The 21358-nt window shown below is 42.0% G+C and overlaps 1 protein-coding gene across 5 annotated transcripts; it reads left to right on the top strand.

The window, feature by feature from the left end:
- The first annotated feature begins 7422 nt into the window (after positions 1–7422).
- LOC111967373 (dual specificity protein kinase CLK4) lies at positions 7423–18283 on the top strand. 5 transcript variants are annotated; one of them, XM_023992333.2, is made up of 12 exons: positions 7423–7503; positions 8144–8298; positions 9372–9624; positions 10308–10407; positions 10778–10844; positions 13742–13858; positions 14201–14367; positions 14720–14814; positions 14980–15109; positions 16222–16304; positions 17029–17199; positions 17384–18283. In XM_023992333.2, exons 1-12 carry the CDS (start codon positions 7438–7440, stop codon positions 17531–17533), a joined length of 1554 nt encoding a protein of 517 aa, XP_023848101.1. In that variant the 5' UTR covers positions 7423–7437; the 3' UTR covers positions 17534–18283. The 5 variants fall into 5 exon arrangements, with proteins under 5 accessions (XP_023848101.1, XP_023848102.1, XP_023848105.1 ...); XM_023992334.2 differs by having other exon boundaries at positions 7434–7694; XM_023992337.2 differs by having other exon boundaries at positions 7435–7625.
- The last annotated feature ends 3075 nt before the right edge of the window (positions 18284–21358 follow it).

Here is a 21358-nt window from a genome sequence, read left to right as displayed (position 1 = left end):
TAGTTAATTTAGTAGTGTAGTGGAAGTATATTGTAGTTTGTAGACAATAGTTATGGTTATGTCCTTTATCGCATGTTATTCACCCTGATTGTTTTTAATAGTACTATACAGTTCATTTAAACAGCAGCTATGTCGTTTTTCTCTCTGTATGTGTAAGGGATTGTGATGTAAACTCCAGAAGTCTGCAGAAAGGCAGAATTTTCTTGCACTTCCTGTGACCAGTACCCAAAATGAGGACCTTACTGATCGTGTCCTGCTATAGTTTAGTAGTGTACATGGACTCCACCCTGTAGTATACAGACTTCTGGGGTCTACGTCACCACTCCCTTCTCTTCAATCAAAACGGACTCATTCCTCCATAACAACATTGCCTGATTATCAACACCCCCATATGAAGAACATATTATACGAATAAAGACCCACACTTATCCTGTCCTATGACCAGAACAAAGACCCACACTTTATCCTGTCTATGACACAGAACAAAGACCCACACTTTTTATCCTGTCCTATGAAACACAACAAGACCCACACTTTATCCTGTCCTATGAACAGAACAAAGACCCAATTTATCCTGTCCTATGACACAGACAAAGACCCAACTTTATTCCTGTCCTATGACACAGAACAAAGACCCACACTTTATCCTGACCTATGAAACACAACAAAGACCCACACTTTATCCTGTCCTATGACACAGAATAAAGACCCACACTTTATCCTGTCCTATGACACAGAATAAAGACCCACACTTTATCCTGTCCTATGACACATAATAAAGACCCACCACTTTATCTGTCCTATGAAACAATTAGAACAAGACACACTTTAATCCTGTCCTATGACACAGAAAAAGACCCATACTTTATCCTGTCCTATGAAACATTAGAACAAAGACCACACTTTATCCTGTCCTATGACACAGAACAAAGACCACACTTTATCCTGTCCTATGACACAGAACAAAGACCCACACTTTATCCTGTTCTATGAAACATTAGAACCAAAGACCCACACTTTATCCTGTCTATGAACGAACAAAGACCCACACTTTATCCTGTCCTATGACACAGAACAAAGACCACACTTTATCCTGTCCTATGACACAAACAAAGACCCACACTTTATCCTGTCCTATGACACAGAACAAAAGACCACACTTTATCCTGTCCTATGAACGAACAAACCACACTTTATCCTGTCTATGACACAGAACAAAGACCCACACTTTATCCTGTCCTATGACACAGAACAAATATCCCAACTTTATCCTGCCTATGACACAGAACAAAGACCCACCACTTTAATCCTGTCCTATGAAACAGAAACAAAGACCCACACTTATCCTGTCCTATGAAACAGAACAAAGACCCACCCTTTATCCTGTCCTATGACACAGAACTAAAGACCACACTTTATCCTGTCCTATGACAACAGAATAAAGAACCACACTTTATTCCTTCCTATTGAACAGAATAAAGACCCACCAACTTTATCCTGTCCTATGACAATAATAAAGACCCACACTTTATCCTGTCCTATAAACATTAGAACAAAGACCCACACTTTTCACTGTCCTATGACACAGAAACAAAGACCCCATACATTTAGTCCTGTCCTATAAACATAGAAAAAAACCCACACTTTATCCTGTCCTATGACACAGAACAAAGACCCACAACTATTTTCCTGTCCTATGAACACAGAACCAAGACTGCCACACTTTATCCTGTCCCTAATGAAACATTAGAACAAGACCCCATCACTTTACCTGTTCCTATGAAACAGACAACAAGCCCACACTTTATCCTGTCTATGCACACAGAACAATAGACGCCACACTTTTATCCTGCGTCCTATGCAAGCAGAACAAAGACCCCACACTTATTCCGCCTGTCCTAATGACACAGAACAAAGACCCACACTTGTAATCCTGTCCTATGACACAGGAACAAATACCCACACTTTATCCTGTCCTGAAACAGAACAAACGAACCACACTTTATCCTGTCCTATGACACAGAAACAAAAGACCCACACTTTATCCTGTCCTATGAAACAGAACAAAAGACCCACCCTTTATCCGTACCTATGGACACAGACAAAAAAGACCCACACTCTTATCCTGTCCTTATGACACAGAATAAAGACCAACCACTTTATCCTGTCCCTATGACACAGAATAAAGACCCACACTTTATCCTGTCTATGACATATAATAAAGACCCACCACTTTATCCTGTCCTATAAAACATAAACAAAGACCCACACTTTATCCTGTCCTATGACACAGAACAAAGACCCATACTTTATCCTGTTCCTATGAAACATTAGAACAAAGACCCACACTTTATCCTGTCCTATGACACAAGAACAAAGACCCACACTTTTATCCTGTCCTATGACACAGAAACAAATGACCCACACTTTATCCGTCCTATGAACATTAGAACAAGACCCACACTTTATCCTGTCCTATGAAAACAGAACAAAGACCCACACTTATCCTGTCCTATGAAACAGAACAAAATACCCACACTTTTATCCTGTCCCTATGACACAGAACAAAGACCCACACTTTATCCTGTCCTATGAAACATTAGAACAAAGACCCACACTTTATCCTGTCCTATGAAACAGAACAAAGACCCACACTTTATCCTGTCCCTATGACACAGAACAAATACCCACACTTTATCCTGTCCTATGAACACAGAAACAAAGACCCACACTTATCCTGTCCTATGACACAGAACAAAGACCCACACTTTATCCTGTCCTATGAAACCAGAACAAAGACCCCACACTTTATCCTGTCCTATGAAAACAGAACAAAGAACCCACCTTTATCCTGTCCTATGACACAGAACAAAGACCCACACCTATCCTGTCCTATGACACAGAATAAAGGACCCCACACTATTATCCTGTCCTATGACACAGAATAAAGACCCACACTTTATCCTGTCCTATGACACTATAATACAAGACCCACACTTTATCCGGTCCTATAAAACATTAGAACAAAACCCACACTTTATCCTGTCCTATGACACAGAACAAAGACCCATACTTTATCCTGTCCTATGAAACATTAGAACAAAGACCCACACTTTATCCGTCCTAGTGACACAGAACAAAGACCCCACACTTCTATCCTGTCCTATGACACAGAACAAAGACCCACACTTTATCCTGTCTATGAAACTTAGAACAAAGACCCACACTTTATCCTGTCCTATGAAACAGAACAAGACCCACACTTTATCCTGTCCTATGAAACAGAACAAAGACCCCACACTTTATCCTGTCCATGAAACAGAACAAAGACCCACCTTTATCCTGTCCTATGACACAGAAAACAAAGACCCACACTTTATCCTGTCCTATGAACACAGAATAAAGACCCACACTTTATCTGTCCTATGCAACAGAATAAAGACCCACACTTTATCCTGTCCTATGACATATAATAAAGACCCCACACTTTATCCTGTTCCTATAAAAACATTAGCAACAAGACCCACACTTTATCCTGTCCTATGGACACAGAACAAAGACCCATACTTTATCCTGTCCTATGAACATTTAGAACAAAGAACCCCACACTTTATCCTGTCCTATGGACACAGACAAAAGACCCCACACTTCTTATCCTGTCCCTATGACACAGAACAAAGACCCACCACTGTATGTCCTGTCCTATGAAACATTAGAACAAAGACCCACACTTTATCCTGTCCTATGAACAGACACAAAGACCCACACTTTATCCTGTCCTTGACACAGAAACAAAGACCCACACTTTATCCTGTCCTATGACACAGACAAAGACCCACACTTTATCCTGTCCCTATGACACAGAACAAGACCCACACTTATCTGTCCTATGACACAGAACAAATACCCAACACTTTTATCCTGTCTATGACACAGAACAAAGGACCCACACTTTATCCTGTCCTATTTGACACAGAACAAAGACCCACACTTTATCCTGTCCTATGACACAGAACAAAGACCCAACCTTTATCCTGTCTATGACACAGAACAAAGACCCACACTTTATCCCTGTCCTATGACACAGAAAAAGACCACACTTTATCCTGTCTATGACACATAATAAAGACCAACCTTTATCCTGTCCTATAAACAAGAACAAAGACCACACTTTATCCTGTCCTATGACAACAGAACAAAGACCCACACTTATCCTGTCTATGACACAGAACAAAAACCCACACTTAATCCTGTCCTATGACACAGAACAAAGACCCACACTTTATCCTGTCCTATGAAAACAGAACAAAGACCCACACTTTATCCTGTCTATGACACAGAACAAAGACCCACACCTTTATCCTGTGCCTATGAAACAGAACAAAGACCCCACCCTTTATCCTGTCCTATGAACAGAACAAAGACCCACACTTTATCCTGTCCCTATGACACAGAATAAAGACCCCACACTTTATCCTGTCCTATGACAACAAATAAAACCCACACTCTTATCCTGTCCTATGACATATAAAAAGACCCACACTTTATCCTGTCCTATAAACACATTAGAACAAAGACCCACACCTTTATCCTGTCTATGGACACAGAACAAAGACCCATACTTTATCCTGTCCTATGAAAACATTAGAACAAAGACCCACACTTTATCCTGTTCCTATGGACACAGAACAAAGACCCAAACTTTATCCTGTCCTATGACACAGAACAAAGACCCACACTTTATCCTTCCTATGAAACATAGAACAAAGACCCACATTTATCCTGTCCTATGAAAACAGAACAAAGACCGCACACTTTATCCTGTCCTATGACACAGAACAAAAGACCCACACTTTATCCTGTCCTATGAACAGAACAAAGACCCACACTTTACCTGTACTATGACACTAAACAAAACCCACACTTTATCCTGTCCTATGACACAGAACAAAATACCCACACTTTATCCTGTTCCTATGACACAGAACAAAGACCCACACTTTATCCTGTCCTATGAACACAGAAACAAAGACCCACACTTTATCCTGTCCTATGACACAGAACAAAGACCCACACTTTATTCCTGTCCTATGAACACAGAACAAAGGACCCACACTCTCTATCCTGTCCTATGACACAGAATAAAGACCTCACACTTTATCCTTCCTATGACACATAATAAAAAGACCCAACACTTTATCCTGTCCTAGAAACATTAGAACAAAGACCCACACTTTATCCTGTCTATGACACAGAACAAGACCCACACCTTATCCTGTCTATGACACAGAACAAATGACCCACACTTTATTCCTGTCCTATGACACGAACAAAGACCCACACTTATTCCTGTCCTATGACACAGAACAAAGACCCACACTTTATATCCTTTCCTATGACACAGAACAAACCCACACTTTATTTCCTGTCCTATGACACAGAACAAAGACCACACTTTTATCCTGTCCTATTGAAACAGAACAAAGACCCACACTTTATCCTGTCCTATGACACAAACAAAGACCCAACTTATCCTGTCCTATGAACATAGAACAAAGACCCACACTTTATCCTGTCCTATGACACAGAACAAAAAGACCCAAAACTATCCTGTCCTATGACACAGAAACAAAGACCCACACTTATCCTGTCCCTGAAACATTAGAACAAAGACCACACTTGTTCCTGTCCTATGAAACAGAACAAAGACCCACACTTTATCCTGTCCTATGACACAGAACAAAGACCCACACTTATCCTGTCCTATGACAAGAACAAAGGACCCCACCACTTTTATCCTGTATATGACACAAACAAAGACCCACACTTTATCCTGTCCTATGACACAGAACAAATACCCCACACTATCCTGTCCTATGACACAGAACAAAGACCCACACTTTATCCTGTCCTATGACACAGAACAAAGACCCACACTTATCCTGTCCTATGACACAGAACAAAGACCCACACTTTATCCTGTCCTATGAACACAGAACAAAGACCCACACTTATTCCTGTCCTATGACACAGAATAAAGACCCACACTTTATCCTGTCCTATTGACACATAATAAAGACCACACACTTTATCCTGTCCTATACATTAGAACAAAAAGACCCCACACTTTATCCTGTCCTGATGACACAGATAAAGACCCACACCTTATCCTGTCCTATGACACAGAACAAAAGACCCCACACTTTATCCTGTCCTTTGAAACATAATAAAGACCCACACCTTAACCTATCCTATGAAACACTTTTTCAGTTGCTGTCATTAAACCTGATTGATCTTGTGAAACAATGCTCTAATGCTACACATAGTGTATGTCTTTCTTTTTGGACCATTTTCCTATTGAGGGGTTGTATGCACAATGTGTTCTTCCAGGTTGTGATCAAATGCTCTACTTTCATGGGTTCCATATGTTCTATATTTYTCACCATGTTAACAGGCATTTAATAAAAGTACAACCTTTTGAATTTTGTCTATTTTCTGAAGATGCAAATAATTATAGTAGACTATATTTTATGGTATTCTAACCTAATCTGATCATAGGGCAATAGAACATAAGTAGTTGCCTATACAATGTTTTACAGACATCTACCATCATTTAAGGAGSTACTTAATGGTGTTCTACAGCTCGATAAATTACTTTGCAATGACYCAGTGTGACAAATGATGGCTTCTATTGATTGTACAGCATACCCTGGGATAGCCTCATATGTAATATAGCTGGACACATTGGTAAACAAACGTTAGCTAGCCATGCTGCCTCATGCTAGCTATGTTAAACTAAGCTATAGTTTTGTTTCACTATTGGTAGCTAGTTGGTTTAATCTATCAGTGATCATTTCTTTGGTGATTGATTCGATGGGTAGTCATGGATACAGCACACTACTCATTACACAGCCAACGACGTGTGCCTCACCATGCAATAATTACTCCAAATGCATCTTCTCATTATTTATTACATACCTTGGAAACTGGAAAAATAATTTTCCTCCCTTGCTCTGCACAGTATTGCTGCACATAGTTTCATATTTGTATCTCCGTAATAATTGTAATAGTTATCAGTATCTTTGACAACTAACACATGAGATTCCAGCTCAACAATTGAATAATCAAGCTGGAAATGATCTTTGCATAATGATTCGTTTTTTATACTGCTTCCCCCCCACTTAAACAAACTAACAGAGAACAGTTTACATKAAACAAGGTATTTATTGATGACAAATGTTTTGGAAACCGAAAACATCAATCGAGATCAACGGTTTCATTGATGAGAAAATTCGCAGAATGTCGGCCATAATCCATCTTCTCCCACTGCCGACCACTGGGCTTCCTCTTACTAATTTATTTGGTAGCGCTAGGAAACGCCAACCGGATGCTTCACATTTATACATCCTGTGAAATATCTGTCTCATTGTTCTATCTATGACAAGAACTTCGAGCAGCAGCAGAGTTCGCCATTTTGGGAGGCAGCTTTGTTCGTACACAAAAGTATAGATAAAACATCGTTTTTTTTGTTTAGTTATTATTTTTTTTTAAACCTGTTAGTTGTTTGGGGTACATCAGTCGATAGATAAAGTGAGRACAGATGATTTGATGTGTAATACTACAATGTAAACATATAATCTGTTCAACATTATCTTGCTAGCCTTCACGTTTCGTCGACGAACCAGGAAGCTAACGTTAGTAAGCTGGCTAGCCAATGTACAGATAGCTAGTTATTACTTAATGAAAATTGTTGGCATTGACGCTAACATTTATCAGATGCATGTTGCTGACGTTATCTGAAGAAGTTAGTCAAGCAGCTAGATAGGTTTCACTTKGATTGTTTTTAATTTAGCTAGCAAGTTAACGTTAGGTAAATTAACGTAGCTAGCATGTTAGAACAAATACACCAGTCGGTGTCTGTAGAGGATAAATTGACCATGATTARCTAGCTAGCGAATGCTAGAAAAGATTGTACGCTATTTACTGGTGTATGGTTGAATTTACTTCATGACATCTAGAAGATTAACTAGCTATCTATATGTAGATTTTAATATTTTTTTTATAGTTTGTTGGCACTGCAGCTAGCCATGTGACGTTAGCTCGTTTTAGCTATTAATGTGAACATTMATCACTTGTGTGGCAGATGCGACAGGCAAAGCGAATTCGTTCCCCTGGCGTTTGGCTCAGTGAATTCAGCTGGGTGGAGAGCCGAAAGCGCCAGAAGCGAGATGATTCGAATAGCAGTGTAAGGGAGAATAAATCTCGAAGACGTCAACAACCCCTCAAAACACATGAAGGGTAAATATGACCCAATTTCCCCCGCAACAGAACTGTTAGAGGCCCCACCCATCCACAAGCAACCCCAGTGGTCAAGTCTGTCTCTTCAGTTAGGTTGGTAGGATCCAGCAGCTATACACATGCCAAATGTTTTCAAAGCAATATATTCATGTGGTGAGGACAAGCCATCATCTTATAAATAACGAGTGAAATCCAAGCTCWCAGCATACTTTAGGCCAAAGTTTATTTCAGGAGAATCTGCCTTTTTCCCTGCCCTTGACAGACGTGGTCACAATTCATTTTCGAAGTTTGAACTATTTATTATTGGAAGTCACTGTCATTTGACAATATATCACTGTACATTTTATTGCTGGAAGGTAAAATCGTGTCCGGTTTCTGTGTCCGTCTCTGATTGAGCTTGTGCTTTGTGAGAGATGGAGGTTTATGGTGGAAGTTTCCAGGGCAGAACGGGTAGGGAAGCTCTAATAATAAGTCCCCCGGCAACRCAGACCTTTTCCTGGAAGAGACCTGACACCACCAGGGTGCCATCATGGCTCTCTCTGACTCTGTGGGGCTCTGGAGGTCCAGAGACTCAGATCACATTCCTCTGCTGAAAGGGCTTCACGGATTCCTCACTGAGCCAAAACAACTGTCGTAGCGGACACCTGTGCTTTCGATTTGTGTGTGGGTGTGAGAGAGGTAGAAGGGGATTCTGCTCGATTTGGGGGGGGGGGGGTTGTGCTTGAGCACACATACATTCAAGCTGGCTGCTCATATTTATATGATAGATTCATGTGAAAGGTTGCTACTTGATATGTTCTAACAGCTCTTGAGACATATTGCCTGTCCAGTTTGTTGCGTCAGTTTACCCCCAAAACTAGGAATCTACACTATGCTCCACTATGTTAGGCTTTCATGATGTTGCACTCTGTAGTTGTAAATAAGCTTGTTACTAATTAAAAATGTTATATATTAAGCCCCTTGGGATTGGGTGTCGGGGAAGACGTAGGTCCCGGCCATTAGAACCAAGCAGTGGGTAAGTAGGCAGGAGAAGGAGTCAGTCACTTAGCTGTCTTGTTGTTCCTCCCTTTCAGGCACTACCTGGAGACCCACAGCCTGAACCAGCAGAGGATAGAGTCTAAGGACAGGAGGGCCAGAGAAGCCAGCCTGGAGATGGGCTACGACGAGGACAACAGGGCCGCTGCCACCAGGGACAGAGATCGCGAGAGGGAGAAGGACAAGGAGTGGCACCACTACAGCAAGTCATCCGGGCGGAGTGGCAAGAGTGGCCGTAGTAGCCGCCGAGGGCGGAGACGCAGCCCTTCTCATCAACGCTCCTCTTACTCGGTATGAGAACATCTTACACGCTCTTCTCTCCTTTCCAACCAACTCCCTATATGGTTATTAGTGGTGTTAGCTTTTCTTTGTCTATCTTTCTCAATATGTACCACAGTGAAAAACAGATGGGTTAGAATTATGGATCCAATGTTAGTACCAAAATTCACTGAATACCATCTAGGCATAACTGTAGCAGACTAAGCGCAAACACCTTTACAAGGCTTCAATAAGAAGAGTCAAGGGAAACTTTATATGTATCATTAACAGTCAGAAGATAACCAAAACTGTAACTTGAAAGACACAAATATGCATATTAGCCTATTTTACTAGACTGATGGTTGATAATGTTTTGTACCGCTTACTTTGAGAAAGTCTCTCACATGAACCTTGTTGTTGCCATGTTTCTCTTCTGTAACACCCACTATGTGGTGACGCCCCCTATGCCTTTCTCTGGTGGGGCTGAATTTGAATGTGCTGCTCCCGCTGTGGTCCGCTGGCGCTGCCTGGTTCGCTACCCACCCACTCTGAATGGGCCGATCCATCCGAAATCTCTCCCCCACGTCCGATCCCCCCCTCTGCCCGCTGAATGAATGAATGGCACGTCCCGTTGTGGTGGCCTGGCCTGATGATGGTGTTCTCTCTGGGTCGGTGATGGTGGTTGATGGTTGATGATGGTGGTGATGGGACAACAGAGGAGCCATCATCGCAGGAGCAGGAAAAGATCCCGGAGTGTTGAGGATGATGACGAGGGTCACCTGATCTATCACAGGGGAGACATGCTAAGAGCCAGATGTATAGAATATATCCCTTTWCTCTCTCTGTCAACTAGCTATCTGTTATGTTGTTGCTTTTCCATATGGTGTACTGTTGCAAAATACTATTCTATTGTAGACACTTGTATTTGAGCGGGTAGGGTTTATCAATGTATTGTTAAATGTGGATTCGTTATTACACATCGCTACATAACATCATTATTAGTGTGATGTGTGTATTATGTTTTGTTGGCTTGGAGCCCTGTCCTGTTCTAGTTACAGACAGTATAATGCTAAATCCATATCAAACAAAGCAGCTAGGCAGATATTTTGTGGCAGATCAGGTGTGATGGTAGTGGATGCCAGTCATCACTCCTCTGGTTCTAACTAATGCTCTTTATTCCCTGTAGATGAGATTGTGTCAACTCTAGGAGAAGGAGCCTTTGGGAAAGTTGTGGAATGCATCGATCACTCTAAGTAAGTCGTTCACTGGAAACGTCTGGATGTCACGGTGACAATGCTACCCCTCTCCCCTTTCAATTCAATTTAACGGCTTTATTGGCATGGGGAAACATATGTTACATTGCCAAAGCACGTGAAATAGATAAACAAAAGTAAAATGAACAATAAAAAAAATAACAGTAAACATTACACAAACAAAAGTTCCAAAGTAATATACATTTCAAATGTCATATTGTGCAAATAGTTAAACTACAAAAGGGAAAATAAATTAACATAAATATGGGTTGTATTTACAATGGTGTTTGTTCTTCACTGGTTGCCCTTTTCTTGTGGCAACAGGTCACAAATCTTGCTGCTGTCATTGCACAAAGTGCTATTTCACCCAATAGATATGGGAGTTTATCAAAATTGGTTGTTTTTGAATTCTTTGTGGGTCTGTGTAATCTGAGGGAAATGTGTGTCTCTAGTTTGGTCATACATTTGGCAGGAGGTTAGAAAGAGCAGATACGTTTCCACCTAATTTTGTAGGCAGTGTGCACATAGCCTGTCTTCTCTTGAGAGCCAGGTCTGCCTACGGCGGCCTTTCTCAATAGCAAGGCCATGCTCACTGAGTCTACATAGTCAAGGCTTTCCTTAAGTTTGGGTCAGTCACAGTGGTCAGGTGTTCTGCCACTGTGTACTCTGTTTAGGGCCAAATAGCATTCTAGTTTGCTATGTTTTTTTGTTAATGCTTTCCAATGCGTCAAGTAATTATCTTTTTGTTTTCTCCTGATTTGGTTGGGTCTAATTGTGTTGCTGTCCTGGGGCTCTGTTCACAAACRGACCCCACAGAGCCCCAGGACAGCAACACAATTAGACCCAACCAAGTCATGAGAGGACCAGCTTGYTTAGGGGACTCTTCTCCAGGTTCATCTTTCTGTAGATGACAGCTTTGTTTTGAAATGCTTGGGAATCGCTTCCTTTTAGGTGGTTGTAGAGTTGAACGTCTCTTTTCWGGATTTTGATCATTAAYGGCTATCGGCGTAATTCTGCTCTGCAWGCAWTATTTGKTGTTTTACATTGTATGCTGGGGATATTTTTGCTGAATTCTGTTTCAATTTGGTGTTTATCCCATTTTGTGAATTTCTTGGTTGGTGAGTGGACCCCAGACCTCACAACCATAAAGGGCAATGGGTTSTATGACTGATTCAATCATTTTTTGCCAGATCCTAATTGGTATGTCGATTTTTATGCTCCTTTTGATGGCATAGAAGGCTCTTCTTGCCTTGTCTCTCAGATCGTTCACAGCTTTGTGGAAGTTACCTGTGGTGCTGATGTTTAGGCCGAGGTATGTATAGGTTATTGTGTGCTCTAGRGCAATGGTTGAATTTGTATTTGTGGTCCTGGCAACTGGAATTTTTTTTGGAACACCGTTATTTTTGTCTTMCTGAGATTTCCTGTCAGGGCTCAGGTCTGACAGAATCTGCAGAAGATCTAGGTGCTGCTGTAGGCCSTCCTTGGTTTTGGACAGAAGCACCAGATCATCAGCAAACRTTTGACTTCAGATTCTAGTAGGGTGAGACCGGATGCTGCAGACTGTTCTAGAGCCCTCGCCAATTCGTTGATAGATACAGTACCAGTCAAAAGTTTGGACATCTCATTGAAGGGTTTTTCTTTATTTTTACTATTTTCTACATTATAGAATAATAGTGAAGACATCAAAACTGAAATAACACACATGCAATCATGTAGTAACCAAAAAAGTGTTAAGCAAATCAAAATATATTTTAGATTTTAGATTCTTCAAAGTAGCAACCCTTTTCCCTTGATGACAGCTTTGCACACTCTTGACATTCTCTTAACCAGCTTCACCTGGAATGCTTTTCCAACAGTCTTGAAGGAGTTCCCATATATGCTGAGCACTTGTTGGCTGCTTTTCCTTCACTTGCGGTCCAACTCATTCCAAGCCATCTCAATTGGGTTGAGGTTGGATGATTGTGGAGGCCASGTCATCTGATGCAGCACTACATCACTCGCCTTCATGGTCAAATAGCCCTTACACAGCATAAAGGTGTGTTGGGTCATTGTCCTTTTGAAAAACAAATGATAGTCCCACTAAGCATAAACCAGATGGGATGGCGTATCGCTGCAGAACGCTGTGGTAGCCATGCTGATTAAGTGTGCGTTGAATTCTAAATAAGTCACCAGCAAAGCGCCATCACACCTCCTCCTCCATGCTTCACGGTGGGAACCACACTTGCGGAGATCATCCATTCACCTACACTGCGTCTCATAAAGACACGGCGGTTGGAACCAAAAATCTCAAATTTGGACTCATCAGACCAAAAGACCAATGGAAATCTGTCCAATATCCATTGCTYGTGTTTCTTGGCCCAAGCAAGTCTCTTCTTATTATTGGTGTCCTTTAGTAGTGGTTTCTTTGCAGCAATTCGACCATGAAGGCCTGATTCACCCAGTCTCCTCTGAACAGTTGATGTTGAGATGTATCTGTTACTTGAACTCTGTGAAGCATTATTTGGGCTGCAATTTCTGAGGCTGGTAAATCTAATGAACTTATCCTCTGCAGCAGAAGTAATTCTGGGTCTTCCTTTCCTGTGGCGGTCCTCATGAGAGCCAGTTTCATCATAGCACTTGATGGTTTTTGCGACTGCACTTGAAGAAATYTTCAAAGTTCTTGACATTTTCCGTATTGACTGACCTTCATGTCTTAAAGTAATGATGGACTGTCGTTTCGCTCTGCTTATTTGAGCTGTTCTTGCCATAATWTGGACTTGGTCTTTTACCARATAGGGCTATCTTCTGTATACCCACAGTGTGCTCTCAAACTGAATCTCTGTTTCTCTCTATCGTTCTAATCTGAAAGCCTCAATCTCACTCACAGTTGGATATGTGTGTCTCGTCTGTGATTCCAGAATTGGTTCTCGCGTGGCACTGAAGATCATTAAAAACATTGACCGGTACCGCGAGGCAGCCATGGCTGAGGTGGAGGTGCTGGAGCAGATGAACTCTCTGGACTGTGACCGGAGATAGTAAGTCACGACATGTTATTAGAACAAGCCCCATACATAAGCAGAAATCATGTAGACTTTCCATTACGAGGATGATGTGCAGTCTCAYATGCAGTAGTTGGTTATCTGCCAGGCGTACACTTCAATTATGGAATATAACTTAAATATCCCACTTTAATGATCAGTGTGTCATCAATGTGAAACACCATTGATTGTCTTGCCTAGCTACCTAATCCACTAACTGATTGGCTCTGAAKAAGATTCTGCTAATTACTGAAATGTAAATCCCTCCTCTCTCCCCTCTCTCTCTCTTTCTGTCTCTTGCCTCACTCCCCTCCCTCCACCTCTCCTCCGCCGTCTCAGTGGATGTGTGAGGATGCTGGACTGGTTCGACCACCACGGTCACGTGTGTATATCGTTTGAGCTGCTGGGGCTCAGTACCTATGACTACCTGAAGGAGAACAACTTCCAGCCGTTCCCGGTAGAACACATCAGGATCATGGCCTACCAGATCATCCGAGCCGTACGATGTGAGTAGTTACCATAGAATGACACTTTAGAACATACTGGAATAGTCTTTTAATTGGATCTCTGTGGTAGTAAGCACCACCCACACTGGATAAGAGCAATGCTGCATGTCTCAACTTAAAGGTTATTGTGTGTTTCCCAAATGGAACCCTATTCTCAATATAGTGCACTACTAAGTATTTAATTTGGGGGGGGTACGTCACCGTTTGGGAGGCAAACACTGTAAATGAAAAGCTGTTGGGTTATAGTGGTGACTTCAGAGTSTATTCCATTGTACAAATGGTGTAATAGAACGAAGGGTTGTCTACTCCTGCCTGTGTTGACTGTGTTCTCCATGGTTGCTGTTTGTTTCAGTCCTGCATAAGAACAAGCTGACACACACTGACCTGAAGCCCGAGAACATTCTGTTTGTGGACTCAGAGTACGACATCGAGTACAACGCCAAAATGGTACGAGTCTGTTACCTGCCCACTCTCCCACATTGATCTGTGCTGACAAAACACCGTGAATGAACTGTGAAGTTCACTGATTTGGTTGTGTCAGCCCTATTTGAATTTGTGTACTGTCTGACTCAATCAAATGAATATTTGTCATGACTTATATCTGCCCTACAGAAGCGCGACGAGAGGACGTTGAAGAACCCGGACGTGAAGGTGGTTGATTTTGGCAACGCCACATATGAACACAACCACCACACCTCCGTAGTGTCCACACGCCACTACCGCGCTCCAGAGGTCATTCTGGGTAAGACGCATACTTCCTYAATGCTAATTCATGATATTGCTGATGTTATGTGATAATGCTGCTTATCGTTGTTRTCTGATGAAAACTTGATCTTCAAAACAAACTTTTCAGGAAATTAAAAAATGACWATATTTTCCCGTTAACAAACATACAATTATAAAACTTCAGAAGCTATTTGTAATAAATTTTCTTGATCTTAGAGTCCTAAAATGTTTAAAGTACATGAAGGGGAGTTACTGATTTCATTAAATGTAGAAAACTGAAAATGAGGAATAACAGAGTTCCGGGGTTTTCATCAGACAGCGACGTTACGCAGACCTAGACTGCATCCAGGTGGCATAGGGGACCATTTGGGCTGCATCCCTGTTTCTCTGTTGCTGATGTCACGCTTCTCTCTCTGTGTAGATCTGTGGAGTTTGGGTTGTAATGCTTCTCTCTCTGTGTAGATCTGTGGAGTTTGGGTTGTAATGCTTCTCTCTCTGTGTAGATCTGTGGAGTCTGGGTTGTAACGATTCTCTCTCTGTGTAGATCTGTGGAGTCTGGGTTGTAATGCTTCTCTCTGTGTAGATCTGTGGAGCCTGGGTTGTAATGCTTCTCTCTGTGTAGAATCTGGTGGGCCTGGGTTGTAATGCTCTCTCTCTGTGTAGACTGTGGAGTCTGGTTGTAACGATTCTCTCTCTGTGTAGATCTGTGGAGTCTGGGTGTAATGCTTCTCTCTGTGTAGATCTGTGGACTGGGTGTAATGCTTCTCTCTGTGTAGATCTGTGGAGGTTGTTTTTAATGCTTCTCTCTGTGGAGTCTGGGTTGTAATGCTTCTCTCTGTGAGATCTGGGGAGTCTGGGTTGTAATGCTTCTCTCTGGGGGAGTCTGGGTTGTAATGCTTCTCTCTGTGTAGATCTGGGAGTCTGGGTTGTAATGCTTCTCTCTGTGTAGATCTGGGAGTCTGTTGTAATGCTTCTCTCTGTGTAGATCTGTGGAGTTTGGTTGTAATGCTTCTCTCTGTGTAGATCTGGGAGTTTGGGTTGTAATGCTTCTCTCTGTGTAGATCTGGGAGTCTGGGTTGTAATGCTTCTCTCTGTGGAGTCTGGGTTGTAATGCTTCTCTCTGTGTAGATCTGGGCTGGGACCATGCCTGTGACGTGTGGAGTCTGGGCTGTATCCTCATAGAGTACTACCTGGGATCAACTCTCTTTCAGGTGGGGGACTGTCGGCTATCCACAATATCATCATACTAATAATGCCTTCTGAATCATGCATTCATCTCAAGCTGTTCATGCTTCTTTCTGTGCGTAGGTAGATCACAGGGGGTTTTCTGCATAGAAAAGTTTGGCCGGGCCATCTAAGTGTTGTCAAGGGTCGCCTAAGTCCATACAGTAAAAAAATAAATAATAATAATAATCATTTGTATGGAAAGACATTTTCAGTGTAAACTTGAAACGACTAAAACCAGATATAATGTATGTAGAAAAGATTATGGACCTATATATTTTTTAAATAAGATCATATTTGAGAACTATTAATCACTTAAATAAAAGCTAGACAGTCAGGGAGAATCWAAAWTTTTWAAATGATCCCTTCAGGCTCTTTTTGTCATGGCATGGGGCCCGCATTGATTTTGTTATATGGTTTAAGTCRCTCAGATAGCATAAGAACACRGCATAAGCCATGGCAAAATGTGTAGATTTACTGGAAATTAGCTTTAAAACCGCAAATGTTCTCTCAGCACCATGGCAAATGTGTGGAATTGCAGGAAATTAGTTTTAGAACAGCAACATTTTGTTATTGCGGCCAAGAGGGCTTTCAAATTTGCCACCACACCCACCACCTAAGCCCTATTTTGATCCAGAAAAAACTCTGTCTCAGTGTGTCCTGGGTGTAACGTTAGACTCATCTCTGTGGCTCTTGTGTTCTCTCCTCCAGACACACGACAGTAAAGAACACCTGGCTATGATGGAGAGGGTCCTGGGCCCCATACCGGTACATCTCCTGCAGAAAACCAAGAAGCGGCGGTATGTCCATCGGTACCAGCTGGACTGGGATGCACTCAGCTCCTCTGGGAGATACGTGAGGAAACACTGCAAACCACTCAAGGTAAGGAGGGCCTCCAGCAATATGGCCAACCTATTCTGTATCCTCAGTTAATTTAATGGAACTGACCCTATAGATACTAGTGATATAAAGACGTCTGAATCACAGTGTTGTTGTGGTCATTGATATCAATAAATCTGACCATCTCCTCCCCTCCACCTCTTCCATCCCCTCGCTGTCCCCTCAGCAATACATGATGGTCCAGAGCTTGGACCACGACCAGCTCTTTGACCTGATCCAGAAGATGCTGGAGTACGACCCAGCTAAACGCCTGTCCCTGGACCAGGCTCTCAGACACCCTTTCTTCACCTGCCTACGCAAGGCCACCAGGAAATGACCTTTATTCCCAGCGTGGACCCCAACCTGACCCTGCCTGTCATCGTGACAATCATCACAACCATCGCCATGACAACTATGATGATTGACKATCGCCATGGCCCTACATTGACTCTCCGGGAGAGATTGTTTACCTCTGGCTGTATCAGTCCGCCCACGTGGCTTTATAGTCCATTGCTGTCATGCTAGTTAGTGTTAATGTATTGCGAGTTGTATCATTGTAGTAGCAACCTGGTTCACTGATGAAGCTGGTGTGTTATTCTATGGGCTGTCAGACTTAATCAGTAAACTCCAGTTAACGTTGATTTTTTAATTGCGATTTATGGCATTGTCTAAATGCTTTCCAAATACTGAAAACATCCCAAATACATAACYTATTCAGCTAAAAACTAGTTGACATTGAGGTTAAAGAAAGTGTGCTTTTTCCATTTACCTAATTCTGCTAACCGTTAGGCAAAATCAAGATGTCAATATTCTTGTAATGTTTTTGTATAAAAAATCTTACATTTTAGCTTAATTTGAGCAAATTCAGAATTTGTGATTAATCGTGATTAATCAAAGCAAATCTTGTAATTCACTCGATTACATTTTTGATTTGTCTGACAGCCCTWTGAGTTTTTTTTCCCTTGTCCCTGTTTTCAGTATGACTGGATTTGTAACTTTTGGAATATCGCTGTATGTGTGCATTTGTTAATAAAAACGTCTGGAGAATGAACGTATATGTAAAAAATAAAGTACCCTGTGCACAGTAGTGCGTATAGTTCAGTAGTTCACAACCCCTTTTTCACATCTGATTACATGACCCTCGTTTTTTTTTTAACACCTCGAATCAATAAACCCCTGCAACCCCACCAAGGAACTCAGGACCCCTAGGTCGGGGACCACTGGTCTAGATCCAGGAGCTGGTTTTGGCAGGTACAACTAGTGTTAAATGTGTTTAAAAACCACACAAGAAATATAACATCCCAGAAATGTTGCATATGCACATAAAGCTTATTGCTCTCATTTTGTGCACAATTTTGTTTACATTCCTGTTAGTGAGCATTTCTCCTTTGCCAAGATAATCCATCCCCACCTAATAAATATGACATATCAAGAAGCTGATTAAACAGGTGCACCTTCTGCTGGGGTCAAAAGACCACTAAAATGTGCAGTTATGTCACACAACACAATGCCACAGATGTCTCAAGTTTTGGGGGKGATTGCAGTTGGCATGCAGACTGCAGGAATGTCCACCAGAGCTGTTGCCATATAATTTAATGTACATTTTTTCCAATAAGCCCCCCTCCAATGTCGTTTTAAAGAATTTGGCGGTACATCCAACCGGCCTCACAACCGCAGACCACATTTAACCGAGCCAGGACCTCCACATCCGCTTCTTCACCAGTGGGCTCGTCTGAGACCAGCCACCGGGACAGCTGATGAMACTGGGTTTGCATAACCKAACAATTATTGCACAAACTCAGAAACCGTCTCAGGGAAGCTCATCTGCTTGCTCGTCGTCCTCACCAGGGTCTTGACCTGACTGCAGTTCGGCATTGTAAGTGACTTCAGTGGGCAAATGCTCACCTTCAATGGCCCTGGAGCAGAAAAGTGTGGTTTCAACTGTACCGGGCAGATGGCGGACAGCGTGTGGGCGAGCAGTTTGTTGATGTCAACGTTGTAAACAGTGCCCCATGGTGATGGTGGGGTTATGGTATGGGCAGGAATAAGCAACAGATAACAAACACAATTTCATTTTATCAATGGCAATTTGAATGCACAGAGATACCGTGACGAGATCCTGAGGACCATTGTCGTGCCGTTCACCCGCCGCTATCACCTCATGTTTCAGCATGATAATGCACGGCCTCATGTCGCAAGGATCTGTACACAATTCTTGGTAGATGAAAATGGCCTGCATCCTCACCAAACATGTCATTGTACTTGTTTGGGATGCTCTGGATCGACGTGCAGGACACCATGTTCCAGTTCCTGCCAATATCCGGCAACTTCGTACAGCCATTGAAGAGGAGTGGGACAACACTCCACAGGGCGCAAACAAAAGCCTGATCAACTCTATGTGAAGGAGATGTGTCACGATGCACGAGGGAAATGGTGGTCACACCAGATACTGACTRGTTTTCTGATCCACGGCCTTGCCTTTTTTTTTAAGGTACTGTATCTGTGACCAACAGATGCGTATCTGTATTCCAGTCATGAAATCCATAGATCGGGGCCTAATGAATGTATGTAAATTAATTGATTTCCTTATATGAACTGTAACTCAGTAAAATCTTTGAAATGGTTGTATGTTGTGTTTTTATGTTTGTTCAGTGTATAGCATTGGAGGCTGCTGAGGGAATAACGACTCATAATAATGGCCAGAGCAGCGCAAATGGATTGGCATCAAAACCATGGAAACCATGTGTTTAATGTATTTGATACCATTCCACTGATTCTGTTCCAGTCATTGCCACGAGCCCGTTCTCCTCAATTAAGGTGCCATCAACCTCCAGTGGTGTATACAGTGCCAAGAAAAATTATATGAACCCTTTGGAATCACCTGGATTTCTGCATAAATTAGTCATACAATTTGATCTGATCCTCATCTTAGTCACAACAATTGACAAACACAGTGTGCTTAAACTAATAACACACTAATTATTGTATTTTTCTTGTCTATATTGAATACATCATTTAAACATTCACAGTATAAGTTGGAAAAAGTATGTGAACCCCTAGGCTAATGACTTTTCCAAAAGCTAATTGGAGTCAGGAGTCAGCTRACCTGGAGTCCAATCACGGAGACGAGATTGGAGATGTTGGTTAGAGCTGCCCTGCCCTATAAAAAACACACACATTTTGAGTTTGCTATTCACATGAAGCATTGTTGGATGTGAACCATGCCTTGAACAAAAGAGATTGCAGAAGACCTAAGATTAGGAATTGTTGACTTGCAAAAAAGCTGGAAAGGGCTACAAAAGTATCTCTAAAAGCCTTGATCTTCATCAGTCCACGGTAAGACAAATTGTCTGTGACTGGAGAAAGTTCAGCACTGTTGCTACTCTSCCTAGGASTGGCCGTCCTGCAAAGATGACTGCAAGAGCACAGCGCAGAATGCTCAATGAGGTTAAGAAGAATCCTAGAGTGTCAGCTAAAGCCTTACAGAAATCTCTGGAACGTGCTAAAATCTCTGTTGATGAGTCTACGATACGTAAAACACTAAACAAGAATGGTGTTCATGGGAGGACACCACGGAAGAAGCCACTGCTGTACAAAAAAATCATTGCTGCACATCTGAAGTTCGCAAAAGAGCACCTGGATGTTCCACAGTGCTTCAGACAAAATATTCTGTGGACAGATTAAACTAAAGTTGAGTTGTTTGTAAGGAACACGCAACACTATGTATAGACAAAAAAAGGTACAGCACACCAACATCAAAATCTCCTCCCAACTGTAAAGTATGGTGGAGGGAGCATCATGGTTTGGGGCTGCTTTGCTGCCTCAGGGCCTGGATAGCTTGCTATCATCGACAGAAAAATGAATTCCCAAGTTTATCAAGACATTTTGCAGGAGAATGTAAGGCTATCTGTCCTTCAATTGCATCACCCAACTTCTGAGCTTCAACAGGACAACAACCCAAAACACAGAAGTAAATCAACAACCAAAGAAAATATGCCTTCTGGAGTGGCCCAGTCAGAGTCTTGACCTCAACCCGATTTTTTTTTAAATGCTGTGGCATGACGTTGAGCGGTTCACACCAGACATCCTAAGAATATTGCTGAACTGAAACAGTTTTGTAAAGCTGAATGGTCCAATATTCCTCCTAACCGTTGTGCAGGTC

Source organism: Salvelinus sp. IW2-2015, linkage group LG8, assembly GCF_002910315.2.
Source record: "Salvelinus sp. IW2-2015 linkage group LG8, ASM291031v2, whole genome shotgun sequence".
Classification (NCBI taxonomy): Eukaryota; Metazoa; Chordata; class Actinopteri; order Salmoniformes; family Salmonidae; genus Salvelinus; species Salvelinus sp. IW2-2015.
This window is presented reverse-complemented; position numbering and strand designations above follow the sequence as displayed.